The following is a 16111-nucleotide window of genomic DNA, read 5'->3' as shown; positions in this document are numbered from 1 at the left end:
AGAAGTCATCATATAGCACCACATAATTCCCTCCTAGGTCCCTCGTGGTCATGGAATTCAAGCCGATCAAATCGGGAAGCTATTGGAAGAATGCCATATTCACCCGTTTACAATCTCACTATGAACATCCAAAGGAAACAAGTACATACAATTGAAAATTATCTTTTTCCCCCAAAACCAGGCGAAATATTTGAATGCATTTTTGTTTGACACCAAAACTGACAAATTAGGGTAATATTTTTTCAATTTGTTTAATTAGCAAAAGAAATCACGCCTTAGGAGTGATATTGTACAAAATATAAGAGCTTTGAAAACAAATATACAAAATTGTAATAAAAAAAACACAATATGTTACCAGAGGCAGCAGAATTTAGACACATTAACAACATGCAGTGCTTAATAACAGTACAATACAAAATGAAATAAGTGCATTTTTCTCTTTATCAGAGCTTTCCTGAATACATGCAACAAATCAGTGGTAAGGGCCACATTACAGTACTCGCAGTTGCTATCCAAGCTCTGCAAACCGGCACAGTATGGCTTGAACATTAAAGAGCTTTGGTCTGCTTGCATTTGGAAGTCATAGCGGGACCAGGAAAAGTGAAGGCTTTTCAGTGGCCAGTGCACCTTTCCTTTCTCACACCAGATCCTGCATAGTTTGCTCTAAAACAGCTTGCCCGGAGCAACTGAGGGCAAAATAGTTTTACCACAAAAAATAAAAAGAAACAGGGAAGACTAGATCATAAATTGCCATAGCGAGATAGTAGTGATTTTGCTTCTCCAATGAAATGTTAACTTACATTCTCGAAGAGGGAGATGGAGGAACATTCCGACAAATGATACAAACAATAAAAAGTGCTATAAAGACAGTAGGATAATACTGGTTTCAATGACCGCAGTGAAGCGAAGGCAACAAATCTTGAAATAAATACAAAACATATGTATGATAAAGGTTCAGTCAGAGAGCTAGAACATGCAGCAATACGAAACTTCCCCATCAAACGATGTTGCTTTCTGGGACTGACACACTGAGGGGCTAGGGCAATCATGATTTAAGGCGTGTGATTTACCCCATTGGCCCCCTCCCACTAAGAACCAAACAAACACTTCCTGCTCCCCAATATTTGCACATTCTCCAAGTCCCACAATAATTCTGTCCTCTAATGTAACTTCCCCTAAGTAGCTTTGTGTGGCTTCTCTGGCCTTCAACCCCTTCCAAACTTTTCGGAATGCCTATAGTCCAGTACTAATATCACCATTCAGATCACCAGATCAGTGTCAGTGCAAGAAAGCAACCACTGCGGGGTAAAGGCTCAAATTCGATAGAAATTCAGACCTTACGGTAACACAAATACACTGTATAAATAATTCTTAACAAACTAAAAACATTGATCTCTAGGAACACATTCTGTAACAAGGCATTGTCATAACAAGAGAACACTCTTTTTTGGTGTGAAATGAAATCATGTTGCACTCCAATGCAATTTTCCTCAACCTGCTCGTTGGCCAGAATTCATGGCGAACGATCGCTGGCTACTACAGTCTCTTTTCTGCCACATGAACCTGTGTCCTGGCACATTCATGGCTACAAGTTCTCTTTGGTGGGTTGCAAAGGCGTTGGGGCGCACAGCAAGGCCTTTACTTTTTTAGCAAACCTTTCAGTGCAACCAGATTACCTACAACTATCAGTGTTACTAAGGAAACCATAGTTGGCACAACAGAAAAGGCCATAGTTGGACTGTACAAGCTCTCCTTGCACAGTGGCACACTAACTAACGGGAGAGCCCCCCTAAGTGCTTCAAACACTGGCAATGTCCACTGTGTGTCCACCGGTCACAGTGTCGTTGGTTGTGTCCAGCAAAGTAGATCACCCTTCAAATGGTGCAGCGTTTTGTTGGACCCTTAACGTGCACAGTTGTTGTTACAGTTAACGGCGAGATTCGGGTCAACCTGAAAGTGAAACATTTAAAAATATTTAAGATTTTGACAATTAAGGGCCTATTTTGTACCTTAAATAGCACACACGTTAGTCACAGTATGTCATAATGATCTAGTCAGATAACAGCAGGGAATCTGCAGCAATGACCAGTGAGAGCCTATAAGGAAATGCAAGCGTTCAGGGGCGGAACACGTTTCATTCTTTCGGCACGCGCACCGAAAGCAGCATGGGACACAGAATACCGCAACACACTGAAAGTACACAGTGCTGCATACTGAATTGATCATCCTTCTATGTGTTGTAATAAAGGGGGTTATCGTTACGCAATTTAAAAGAGTACTGGCTTTTTGGATTTATTGGCTTCTAAAGGACCGAATGCTAAGCTGGCTGTGCCGGGATTCAAAGTTGCATCTTGCAGGCTACACATGTCTGCAGTGATCCTGCAGACTGCATTTTAAAAAAGAGATGGGTTGGGTGGCTTGGGACAGAACGAGGACGCCCCATAACAGTAAGAAAGAGGTTAAAAATAGGTCTATCAAAATAAATCACTAATTGAAGACTGGTCTAATAATCACCAGCTGCTGGAAACACTAACAAAAAAGTGGCAAATGGAAGCAGAGCTCACCTCTTGGTACATTGGCGGGGGCATGAACTTGAACTCTGGTGCATACATGAAGATCGGGCTTTCACAGCAGGTGCTGTCCAGCTCATCGAGGAGAGGTGTGGTGGGGCTCTCCAGCCTGTGGTCCTCAGGCACGATGTCCAGATAGCATGGAGGTGCTGCAGAGAGGAGAGAAGGGGCACCATGGTGAGCTATACGATTTCATAACAAGCAGGGGCACCCCGACCGAAGTTAACTCCCCTCTCCTTTCCTATGAGTTGACTGCTTTCCTATGACCTTTCCCATCATTGCATCACCACAACATTTAATATAGTAATATGACAGAGCTAGTGAAACTTGAGTGTAAACAGAGCCGTTCAAGTTCTAAATAGTTTAACATGAGGATTGTGAAGCCTGCCTGTGGAAGCCCCTCTTAAGGGCCAAACCTAGACGTATTTCAGCATGCATTTGCGTTTTATGTTGTAATAATTTGAGGCTTCAAGCCCCAGTCCCTATTAACAAGAGGCAGGTCCAGAAATAAAGGTCTTCGGGGAGTATACCACTAGTCAGTGAGTAGCAACGTGTAAGCACAAATGCTTCCACTGTAAATTCTACTTTAGGAGTAGTTCTACATATACATGGTGAGGGCGTTTTGCCTTTTATACTGAACAAAGGGGAACCTACCTTCTGGTGTGCCAGGGATGTTCAAATCCACCCAGCTCATTTCCGAACTGGCCTGGCTGCTCTGGCTAGCCATGCTTGGTGTTCGGCTGTTGAGCCCAGACGAGGTGCTGCCGATCACCAGGGGCAGATCCAAGATGATCTTCTTGGATCCGGGCACACTGACGTAGATCTGATGGATACAAAGGAAGAGGGGAGGTTATTTATTAGAAAGAGCACATTAAGGCACCCTAAGTGTCCTACAATACACACGATTTACACAGACATGCTTTACACAGTATCACTATTCTGCAAAACAAATATCTTCGAACAATAACCTATGCCTGTTGCACCCTTTTATAAAAACAATTTAAAAGATTTTATATGATGAACACATAATTAATCCCATCATCCCAAATTACATCAAATTTTCCCATGTAGTGTTAACGGTTCACACTTATTAGTTCATGGCCAATATTACCAATTGGTGTCAATACGCAGAATCAGAAAAGATCTTAAAACCTAATTAAGGGTGGGTAATTACAGTACATTTCAGATTTAAAAGAACGCACTCTGCTACCAAGGGTACTCACCAGTAGAGAGTATTCCACTCGCAGGATATGGCAGCCAAGGATTGATGGCTTGATTTTGGGGACCCGTAAGCTCTTGCCACGCCAGGAGTCAGTCATGCCAGATATGATGTGGTTGCCCCTCACGCTGCACAGTTTCTGGGTGAACACCTTGGTTTCCCCATTAGCCAGGTAGGTGTGTTTGGACACAATAGCCGCTTTCGGCACCACAATGCGAGAGCAGGTGTTCTCAAAGTCGGCACTGATGCAAATCTCATCTCCTAAAAAACAAAAGCAAAACACTGGTCAGGGACATCATTGTCCGTCACTCACCCTTTAACACTAATGCAGGTTTATCTATGTGCCTCAATGAGAATTCCAGGAGCCTACCTTCACAAAAGCCTTTCCTGTTGATGCTGGCACTCAGGGACACACTGCCGTCAGGGATAAAAAGGCAGGTCGTCTTCTTGTTTTTCTTACCAGAAATTGGACACTGCGAGAAGAAGAGCACATAATTGTTACATCATGAACACAAAAGCCGTTTATCGCATTCTGTTACACAGTGCGCTCATCTCATCTATGCAGACACAAGGTTTCTAGCTTCAATTGATGTGCTGACCTTTCACATACAAAGACGATAGCATTGTAATGCGAATGGCTTGCACTGAACAAGATATTACTAAAATAATTTAAATCGGTCTACAAGGGTGCATCCTAAGTGTTTAAAGGGAAGGTACCAACAACCCCACAAACCTTACATTTAAGGTTATTGCTATAAAAAGCAAATAATGGCCTCGACTGCTAGAAAAAGACAAGCTCTCTTCCACTCCCTAACTAATCCTTTCAAAGGCTTATGTCTAATGCTAATTAATGGCTTCCTTCCAGTACAACTCGTGAAGCATTCCCAGGAAGTCACTAGCTGGAGGCTACCAAGCACAGCAAGTCCAGATGTGTATCTCCTTCTCCATCATACCCGTGTAGAGGCTATAACTAAATCCTATGCAAAGCAAATTCAGATAACTGGGTGTCCAATTTGAAAATCCAAATCCCGTAACCATTGCCAAACAATGAAACCTAAACCTCACTAGGCTGGGAGAAAATTGGCCAAAGCACTTGATTGAAACTGGCAACTCCAAAGCATTAATAATTACCATCAAATCGGGTGTGTTAACGTCCACCAGGTCAACGACTTCAAAACTTTTTTGCACTTCCTGAACTGGCTGAGATGAGCGTTCCAGAAAGATCTTCACCAAATAGTTGACTGAGCCATATTTTCCTTTGAACGTGCTTCCCAAGGGTCTAAAGAGAGGAACAGAAAAAGGGCAGGCCATTAGATGATGGGCAAGATGAACTAGTGGAATAAGCAGGAGCGGGCAGTTACTTATCAGCAGAGGAGGAGAATCTTGCAGATACCTACCCTTGAGGGAGCTCAAAGCTGAACTTGTATTCATATTGGTTTCCAGGCCTCAGGATCACAGACCCGTCCGTGTCTGCAGAAAAAAAAGGTTTATTAGTAAAACACACTATGCTTTGCAATGATTTTTTGTTACTGGCTTTATGCTAACAAACAAGTGTCACGTTTTTTAAAGTAACAATGTAATTCAAACTAAGGAGCGATTGGAAGACCTGAAGAACTCAGATTAGGTTGGCTGCAATGTATCTAGTGGACTACTCATGCCAGCAGTCATCACCTGTGGCCTTCTTCACTATGGCAGATCTGTAGGTCCCAGATTTACTGTCAATAGACTGGATGTGTCATCCCTGGCTGTGGCCTCTGTGGTGTATTCTAGTCTTACTGAACAAGTCAGAGGGAAAATGATAGAAGAATCTTTGTGTATTCAATTGGAGTTCTCTTATGTTTTGGATTCTTTAATTTAAGGAAACTGTGTTTAGTTAAAAGGTGAATAACAGTTTAACTAAACCGATTTTTAAATAGGAGCACAAGCATGTTGGGATCAATACTCCCTTAAATTGAAAATGATACTGTATGAGCACTTGCACTATTTCTAATTATCTCGTCTGCAGAGATCCTCCAAACCACACCTGATGTACCCTCCTCTGCAACCAGGCGTCTAAATGCACTCGGAGATTGAGTTACACAGCAGGACGGCCCTTCTGAGGTATGCTATTGAAACAATAACGCACTGTACCTCGCAAACCATATACTAATGGACCAACTGGCATTGAAACAACTACACAACATGTGGCTACCAGATGAAGACCTAGAGGGCTATACCACTTACAGAGGTGTAATTTATCATAGTATTTAATACACGACATTGCGCAACAGCAGATAATGCAAATAGATAAGACTATTCAATAACAACAAGGGCAAGGACAAGGCCTATTGTTCCACGGTTATCTGCCGAATAATCGTAATAAAAACCACAAGAATAAAGGTTATACAACAATTATGCAACACTGTTACGTATAAATTGCAACTCTCCATATGCTTTATGTCATACTGCTACAGCATGATAATGTCAATGCATGTGCTTTAGGATCCGTGCACCAAGAGACAACGCTACAATGTAACAATAGCCTGGCTTTGCAGTGCGCGCACGTATTATCCGTCAAATGGTCCACTGTACGGCAATGGAAGAAATTGGAACAATAACTCATGTGGGTGGTAACCCATTAACCAAAGTACCCCTGCACAGCTATGCTTTGCAATCCAACGCAGGTGGCGCAATTTCTCCATTCATCATCATACACAGAATTACACCAACAACAATATATCGAACAGCAACCAGTTCCTATGACAATTGCACGGTCCAACCACTGTGTTAATTCACCAACAAAACAAAATATATCAAACAATTCGAATAACCCATTTGCACTGAATTGCAAAAGGTCCTCAAAGATGGGACTAACTAGCGCCTCCCGCTATTGTATGTGAATAAAGTGGGTGTCAAATGATGGCACTTTGCATATAAAGGGATGGAAACTTGAGAACGATTCTAAGAGCAAGCCAATGAGAATAATGATGGGGAATGCTCAGTGGCTAGAACTGAAGGGAGCGATAGCCATCAGTGGACGTTTACTTGTGTTCTAACATATATTAATTGACACACACTATCAGACCACCACATGGCCCCACTCCTTACCGCAAGCTTCGTCGTCCATTCGCAGGGTGTCTTGAATCCGCATGTACTCCATCTCCTGCTTGCACTGGTGAGAGCCCTTGGACCAGAGCACCTTGGCCACGCCTGTGGCCAGCAAGCGGACAGCTCGCACCCTGGTCACCTCTGCCACCTGTACCAGGACGCGGCCGACCACCTTCTCACCCGGGCAGTACACTTTGCCCTGCTCGGCAAAAGACACCTCCATTGTTGGGCTTCTCTTAAAGACCACCATGGCGGAGATGGGGGAAGAGTCCGAGAAAGGCACTTAGTTTGCACAAAAAATAATAACGGATGAAATTAAGGTGAAAATAAATAAATTAAATTTGGTTAATCTACTATGCAGGATAGTAAGAATGGGCTTGAAAGTCCGTTGCTATTGTCCCTTAGTGGCTGGCAGCGTTCAAGTTGCATACGACCAGTGCGGTTGTAAACAGCAAGCGGAAGCAGCCTGCTTTTATACCCGTCGCGAGGCAGGCTTGTTGTTCTATCAGTTCACTGCCATGTGCTTCACGAGTGATCGGCCGTGGCCACCGCGTGCACACACACCCCATTGGCCGCCAGACGGCGTGTCGGGACTGCGCAGCCAATGGGAGGCCACCAGCGGCGCGTGGACAGCAAGTGCTGCGGTCTGACACGCACAACAAGAAAAGAGCCGGGTTTCCCCTCCAGAAGTGGAAAGGAAAGAAGGACACAGGGGGTTGGCCGAACTGTTCCAATTGTTACGAAAAATATATGGCGGACATGTTTAAACGGAGTGTTTCTATTACAAAGCAAACTAATCGAACAAAGTCCTTTAATCACGACTACTTAATTTGACTATTAGTGGTTGGTCATTTGAGATACACGACCCAAAAAGGAAAAAGATTCCTTTTGTTTTGAAAAACTTGCAGTCGGCTTGCATTTCTTTCACTAGGTTTTACAGTTGGACGTGAGGAACCGGACCATCCCGGCTATCAGCTTTATATAGAATAGGCGTCTATTTGTATAGTACACATGTCCACTTTAAGTAAATGGAAAGCGTACAAGGAACTATTCAAGATAGAGAAAAGTCGCAATTATTCTGAATATTTTGAGGTTAATAAATGTACCTCTTTCTTTCAGTTGATAGATATTTATTTCAACGCAGAACGCATATAAGGTTATCTTCGTTTGAACTTTATAGTAAGTTAGCGGTTGGACTTACTGTTTTGTACAACGTTTTTTTACCTTCTGACTGAAGTTTTTACTCACCAGAAATAGTCGTCCTGTTCATTTGAGTGTTGGCGTGAGTGACAGCTATAACCACCAATGGAGAGCTTGGCACGTGCAGGCTTGCTACAGTGGTACCCAATAGAATCGACAGAGAAGGCGGTATTTAAGGTCTTGCGCCAGTTTTTTTCCCCTCATTTTTGTATGTACGTTCGGGGCGTTTGGTCTTTGATTGTGCGTGGGGTGGCTTAATGAACGGGGTTCGCAAAATAAGCGATTAGTAGAGGTCCAACAACAAAAATGTGGGAATCAAAGGAGTAGCTAATTGATTATGAAAGACTTATCAGTTGGTTGGTTACGAGGCTCTCGCTTCTGAAGAATTGGGTCGGTGTGATGGTTTTGGTTTGGGGGACTTGATGTTTACCAGTAGGACCAGAAGGCATCTGATTTGCGAAAACGTATTTTGCATCTCAAGGTGGGGGGGAGGTGCTAATGACTCACTCGTAGAGCTGGCGATGTACTGTGTTTCTTCACATCACAGCATTCGTTTGCAGGCGCGTGTGGAGTCTCACCCATGGCAAATTGTGTGTCTGTTCATTTTGTTAACGTTTTGTACGTGGGCTTTGGCTTTCTTTTGAGTTGAAGGCATGTTTTTTATCAGTATCCCATAGAACTACCACATTTTCAACATCCGAATACATTGATTTAGGTGCACTTCGTGGTTGTGAAAGCGCAACAATGGGGGAAGGTCATTGTGGTTGACTTGCCTCATAAGTGGCGAGAAATACATGTTGGAAAAACCGACAGTGGTCGTTTGTAACATGGGTTTGCTAGATACGTTTCAACAATATCCAGGGCCTCTTTATTTTATTGATGCAGTGTTTTTGAATCAAGTGGGTAGGCAGTTAAATGGGTTGTGAATAATTTTGTTTGCATTCATTGTTAAAAGAGAACGTTGGACAACACGAGCGTTTAGACGAGCCCTCAAATCTCAACATAGTAGCTTGCCTTGCCGACAGATTTTGAAGTCACTAATGTTTCTTTACTATTCCTTTTTAGAACGTGCACATTTCAATTTTAACAAATTAACTTTGACATGCATGTGTTGGGTGACATGCTGATTTTCGTAACATTAGCCTAAATTATTTGGTTTGTTTCCGCTGCTTTGCTTGTGGTCTTACTTAGAGCATACTTGAAGAAAAATGTGGCTATTAATTTACAACAATATACAAATCCTGGATGCAGGGACAACACTTCGTTTATAGCTTGAGATCGCTAAATGCACACGAATAATGTGAAACAAGCAGTTCAGATAATTCCTGATTTCTGCTGTTCTGTACACTGAAATGTTACCAAGATGTGACTGCTTGAAGTACTTGGTTTTAAACATTCCGTTTTGTATGTGCTGAAAAAAAAGTTTATTGCATTATTAGTAATGAATGGTTCAATGATTCAACAGTCTAAAATGGTCGTCTGGCGCCTCCTTTCCCCCTGTGGAAGCCCATAATTATGCCACAAGGCCGCATTCATCTTGTAACACTGAATCACAATTATCCAGGAGATGTACTTGAATTGGGTATGCAATGAAAGCTAGATTGCATCTCCCCCACACTGCCTTATCCACATAGCTCCGCTTACCAGCCATCTCAATGCTTGATATGTATCAAGCTGACCATATACAGGGCAGTGCCATCTGGCCACTCTGAGAAGGCACAACGCTCTTCTCTCCAAGTCAACCAGAAAAACAACTTAAAATATTTTCACCATTCTTTTTATTGTGCTTGGCAAATATCCACAATATGTATGTGAATTCTATTCCAACCTTGTAGTCCTTACTTGAATATCATATTCTGATCCTTGCACTTAGGTTGCTTTTGATGGGCAGGGGCGAATGGATGAAACATTTTAGTTTTACACCAAAGAGCTCAAAATGTTTTGTTTCAGATTCAAATCGTTTTTCTATTTTTACTTTGTTGCTTTCTAGCATTAATTCTGTTACCTTTTCTGTACAATTTTTCACAGAATAGCACAGGATTCTACCAAGAAAGGCTCCCTATTTTTCTGATGGTGTCAAGATCTGTGGAATTAATTTATTTCACACTTTTTACTATTGGTTATTTCAGCGGATAATGTCACTTTTCCTGTGGATGATCTCTTGAAGATCAGAGCATTGTACATTGTAAATGTTGACTAGCAATTAAGTGCTCAGTACTGTTTCTTTAACCCTTCAGTTTATTCCTGGTAATTTAATACTTTTTGATTCAAGATAAAAGGTCATGCAAAAATGGGGTTACCCAGGGACTGTTGTGAGGTAATGTCTTCTACAGTCACTCAAACCACTTCGTTTTTTGGGGGGGGGGAAGCACTCCTGATTTTGAACATTTTAAGTTTGTTTTTAATAGTGTGACTGGGATGAGTAATCGAATAGCCTTTCCAAATGAAGTTGCAATTGTGTGCATTTCTCCATTTTGTCATAAAGCATGCCCAACTGGTGATCAATATTAATGGACCTCAATTTCATTTCTTTGTAGTCTGTATACTCTCCACAGAAGGATCATCCCACCAGGTTCTGATAGCACTTAACCTTTTTTGGATCAGAGCACATTGTTTTACAGTGACTATAAACCTATTGTATTTACAGCGGTTTTGAAAAAGGGAGTGGTAATGCTGTTGGAGAAAAGGCACCTTAGATAATGGCCTGAAATCAAGTTCACTGAGAATGAATGATCAAGGGAGGTGCCAATCACAAGTTAATGCTTCCTGTTAGATTGCACATGATGTAAAGGATGCCAATGTAAAATGCAAACCGTAAATTAATGCATGTGCTTAACACTTTGAACAGTTCAAAAGTGAATTTCAGACTGCAAAAGGCCTTTTTCAATTTAGAGACTGGCTTATTTGTGCTGAAGACTAGGTCAAGAACCAGACCAGGACTGTGCCTGCCCTGTTTGAAGCCCAGACCCTTAGTCTTTTTGCCACAAAAAAAGCTCAGCAGGATTGGCGAATATGAATTGAAGCACATGAAACAAATTGAAGGATTTCGTCAGAAGTACCATGTTCCTGGATTTCCAGTATAGAGGGGAAAACCCACTTGTGTATTACACACCTGTTCGTTCTTTTAAATGGTCCTATTTGGTATGCTTAATTTTTCACAAAAGAATACTTTTTGTCATGTTTTCACTTTACTTCGAATAATATAGCGATTCATTAAAACTCTAAACGTGTCCGAACATATTGCTGATGTAGCATGGGGTAACTTGAAATGGGTTTTGAAAATTATACAGATCAAGCACTGCCAGTTGGCCACAGCTTCAAGCGAACCTGTTCCATATATACATTTTTAAAATCCCCTCCAACATAAAATCCATTAGCTAAAAGTTACAGGACTGTTGTATTCTGTGCACAGCGAAAGAAACCCTGCTGTAATATGTAGTCATGTCAGGAAAGCAAATAAGTGATGTCGCCAGTGCCATCTGCAGGCCAAAGTCAGCATTTCTTCACCTTGGATCTAAATAGAAAGTTTATGGCTGTTTTTTTTTATCAATTATTTAAAAAAATCATATCTCTTTAAAAGCAAGCCCTATCTATGTCTACCGGTTTCAGATGATATATAGAAAATGTCTTTTAACCCCATACAAACATCTGCATTCTCTTGGAATGATTTGGCGAAAAATGGGGGTAAACGCTTATCTCTGAAAGCATACATCACACTGGGACAGAGCACGCATATGAAAGTGCACACCGATTTATAGAATATGGTAATCTATATATTTGATTAAAGGGGAAGTTTTCTCAGGAGTTTTATTGTTTTCCAATGGATCAGGGATGTATTTGGGCATCATTATCTTTGGTTTTCTCACATTTATACATGCAAAACTCGGCTCGGAAACCACTATCTTATCTCTTATCATATAATCTTATCTGTTGATCCATCACCCTAAATTCAAGATCCCTCGTGGCAGTAAATCAGATCATCCGCTCCTCAATTTGATTGTGACATGTCAAAACGATATGCTGCACCGCTTCTCATGACGCTGGAGCACATCGTAGCCAAACATACCCTGTCCTCATGTTACCTAATGCAAATCCAGGAAGATCAACACACACCCCAGCATAAAAGCTTACTTTCTTTTCACAAAAAGAAAAATGTACACTTTTAATAAAATCCTACTAGGTTTTTACCAAGTTGTTATATTTTTGAATTCAGGTTAAAAATAGAAGATTACATCCAAGTAATCAATGAACTCATGAGTGCAAAAAACAGCATAGTTCCAATGTTTGTCGACATTCACATTCCATCATATCTTTCATATTGTTAATCCCCTTACTTGATTTGTGAGGAAAGTTCCATGGGGTAAACTCTAATGCAATTGTGTTGCATCATCTAGTTAGTATTGAAGCACGTGGTGTTCCTTTTGTGAGAATGCATTGTGAAAGCTCCTTTCACATTGAAACGCATCACTTTGCCTACTGCACGTCTTCATACCACTCATTTGGGAAAGCAAAAATATATTTCGGTACCAAATTAAGTTGGTCAATAAATCGGCATTTTAAATTCTTTTTTTAGGTTAAAATGTACTTTTATGATGTCCACTGTTCCACTGGTGCCATTTTGCGGTTTATGGGCAACACACAGTACTGCGTGTCTGTGCTGCTGACCAGGGCCCTGTGGCCATAGGGGCCCCACAGGCACCTGCTTGCTTACTGTGGCATGACTTGTTTCTTTCTGGGCTTGTATGATGAGGTTTGTCATAGATGCCCAGACTGGACTGGCTGCCGCTAAAGGTGTGGTCTGGATAGGTGGTTACATGTACCATGCTTTTGTTGCAGGAATGTTTAAAATTAATATTTAATGCAGCAAAACCCATGAAATTCAGCAGACCGTTCAGGCAAAGCCACCTTAGCCTGCTGCCCTCTGTTGCACAGAATATGACAATGGTGATGACATCACTAATTACATCATGTATGGCATCACCACTGATGGCATCAGACAAGATGACTCGTTGGTTATGTTACAATATTTATAGGACTCCGCTATATATGTGCTGTATACCTAACAATGATAAGATTGTATACAACAAATTAAATGTCTACAAATGCATGACATTAGTATTTGTGAAGCTTTCGTTTGTAGTATTTGGTAAAGATACAAATTGTAGTATACATATCTTTATAGTATACATATGTATTTTATAAATCTAATGAAATGGCAAGCAAATACATGTCAATTGGATAGAAAGTACTCGATTATGACAAATATATGTAAGATAATGTATATACAGTAGTAACAAAATATTAATAGAAACTGGATTTTCATACATCTTCAATGTTTGGTTGTGCCTATAATAAAAATAGTGTGTACACATATTGTTCTGTAAATGAGAATAGAAGCGATATAAAAAGAGAACATGTATGTATGTAGTGGGGATATATTATAGAAATTCCAAGCATGGGTATTCTTGAAAAAATGTATTGCAGCAAAATTGGTTTTAGTGAGGATGTTACATTAATAACAGGCATAGAAAGTAACAACTTGATATGGATTATTTTAACATACAATATGAGAAAGCATTATAGAATTATGTGGATAGGACATTACACCTGCAATATCTTCATGAAGCACTTTACTAGCACGTGACACTTCATCACATAAAGAACATGCACTTTACGAAGGAGTATAGGAGAGAGATTGTAAAAGAAATGAAGCATTATGCACTTTCTGTTGATTTAGTTAGTAAACTGTATACGCCAAAGCCAGCAACAGGGTATGAATACATTGTATTATGCTGCAAAATTTGATTCACCTTATCCAATGCATAGCACTTCATGTAAAGTATGCACTTTATGAAAAATTAGCTGACGTGTTGTCACATAATATCCTTAGATGTAAAGGTGAGAAGAAAAATAATATGAAACAGTATATTTCTGGTAGAGGACACACACTAGATGGTAAACATAGGTGACTTCACCTTTTCATATCAATTTTGTAAAAAGAAATTGAGATTTGTAAAAAAGCATCACATATCTTAGAATTCAAAAATAGAGTGACAGTGAGTGTTCTAGAGGAAACTGCATTAAGCGTAAAACAGAACAATAGATATATTAAAAAATGCATGTTTAAAAATACTAATGTATTGCACTTAATCCATTTGTGAATCAATATTTGTATCAGTGTTAAAGTACAAATGACCAGAAGAACGTAATATTGCATGCACACACTTATGTCTATTTAAAGGAATGGTGCAGTCAGAAATATTATTGTCCCTGTGGTTCGGCCATGTGTTTTTAACCATACGTTGATCGATCATACAAATATTTCCTATGCACCTTACCAGAGTTTTCGTCTTTTGTACACAATCGAAATCGGGCAGCAGGACGCGGCCATCTTGTGATAATCTTATCAGTTGCTGCATTGCCCTGGGTGCACTGCCTTTGCAGCACTAAATCATATCCCCCGCCCGAGCCTGACATCACCAAATCATTGATATTCTCCGCCTTTCTCTCTGGCGTTTAGTCTAGGAAATACCCTACCATAGCATAGAAGGTATATTATGTTGGCCAAAAACCAACTGCATCATATGTCTAGCATCGTCGGTACAGAATCGCCAGCATAACCATAGAGCGTCCATTTTGTAACAATAGAATTCGCAATTTTGCTTTTTCTTGCTCTTCTGTTCTAATGCTGTGCTAAAAGTGAATTCTATTTCGTTCTGCTCATGCACAGAGCAAGGGCACAAGTTACATGTCAAGAGACTAGCTCAGACAGCCCCAACAGCAACACACTGTTCTCCCTCCCTCTCAAGTCCTTGGAAGTAAGCAGAAAGGCATTTAATCACCACGCAGGTGGCAGCTAGTCTCGCTGAATTGGCAGAAACTGTAGAAATAGAGAGTTAATGGCTTGAATTATACTCTCTTTCACGGCACCCCTTTCCTGGGCCCCTTTAGATCGAGCCGACCTCTAGCTCACAAATAGAAACCAAGAGATAGTAAGGCTTGGAATGTGTCCCTCCTACAAACAGCTTGCTTGCAGAACAAGAGCACTATGTTCTTGGTAACAAAGAATAGTGTCTGCACCTTCGCAGATTGCAACTGTTGCTGAATACCTGTCTTTAAGGGTGTCATATTCGTCATAATTGTCAACCATCGAACCTTTGCTAAAAGAAGATACATTAGGTGCGGTTTTTGATGTGTCACTACTGATAGTATGATGGTCCTTTTGAGTATATATGTAACTGATGTAAAATGCTCTCTTGCGTCCCACAAGGTCTGGGTAACACACGTTGCGGGACGTGAGATCTGGTCGGCCGACAGACTATTTGCTTTGCAATAAACCCTAGATTTTGGGAATTGAACATCGTGTCTGGCTTATCAGTTTGTGTGTGTTGATTGTGCCTTGTTTCCATGCACGAGGGTCCCCCAGGGGCCCGTCAAAAGATGGCGCCCGGATAGGGACCCTCCCCCATTTGCTCCATTGTGTAAGTTGTAATTTGAAGAAGGCGGAAAAAACTAATCGAGGACAAGGCCGTCGAGCCTGGATCGAGAGGTGTTTGGTGCACCCCTGTGAAAGTGATGAGACTCCTTTGCAGATCTGTACACAACTGATCCCTGATCGACGTGTCCGGCCAGAGAGCAAGAAGGCGAGGGTCCCGAAATGAGGCAGATTGAGCCAGATACGCAGACACGATGATCCTTGGTTGCGTCAGTATACGGATGAATTGCGTCTTCTTGTGAGACTACTTGATTGATCAGATGAGTCGTGTCCTGATTCTAATAGTCCTGATATTGGTTGAGAGTTGCTCTAGCAAGATGATACGCCCAGGGGAAGGTACGAAAAGATCAAACATGCCTGGGAAATTGTCTTCCTGTCTAGTGGGATTTTTTCACTGCAGTAGACCATCTTTGGAAACTGGCCAGGTTGCGCCACCCGTAGGGTCGCCAGCGTATGAGATGTATGTGAAGTATGGAATAGGGGCAACAATGTTTTATGAAATTTGACATAGGCAAACCAGACACGTAGAAGATTTGCAAT

General features: G+C 41.2%; 1 protein-coding gene across 1 annotated transcript; it reads right to left on the bottom strand.

Annotated features, from left to right (window-relative positions):
- Positions 1–232: 232 nt before the first annotated feature.
- Positions 233–7517, bottom strand: TXNIP (thioredoxin interacting protein). The gene is made up of 8 exons (XM_069652509.1): positions 6877–7517; positions 5187–5259; positions 4921–5068; positions 4160–4262; positions 3794–4050; positions 3225–3393; positions 2565–2719; positions 233–1950 (listed from the first exon to the last, which is right to left on the bottom strand). Exons 1-8 carry the CDS (start codon positions 7124–7126, stop codon positions 1903–1905), a joined length of 1203 nt encoding a protein of 400 aa, XP_069508610.1. The 5' UTR covers positions 7127–7517; the 3' UTR covers positions 233–1902.
- Between the last annotated feature and the right edge of the window lie 8594 nt (positions 7518–16111).

The sequence above is a fragment of the Ambystoma mexicanum genome, chromosome 1p (genome assembly GCF_040938575.1).
Source record: "Ambystoma mexicanum isolate Mex_15411 chromosome 1p, UKY_AmexF1_1, whole genome shotgun sequence".
NCBI lineage: Eukaryota > Metazoa > Chordata > Amphibia > Caudata > Ambystomatidae > Ambystoma > Ambystoma mexicanum.
The sequence above is the reverse complement of the archived record's forward strand: the minus strand, read 5'-3'. Positions and strand labels throughout refer to the sequence as shown.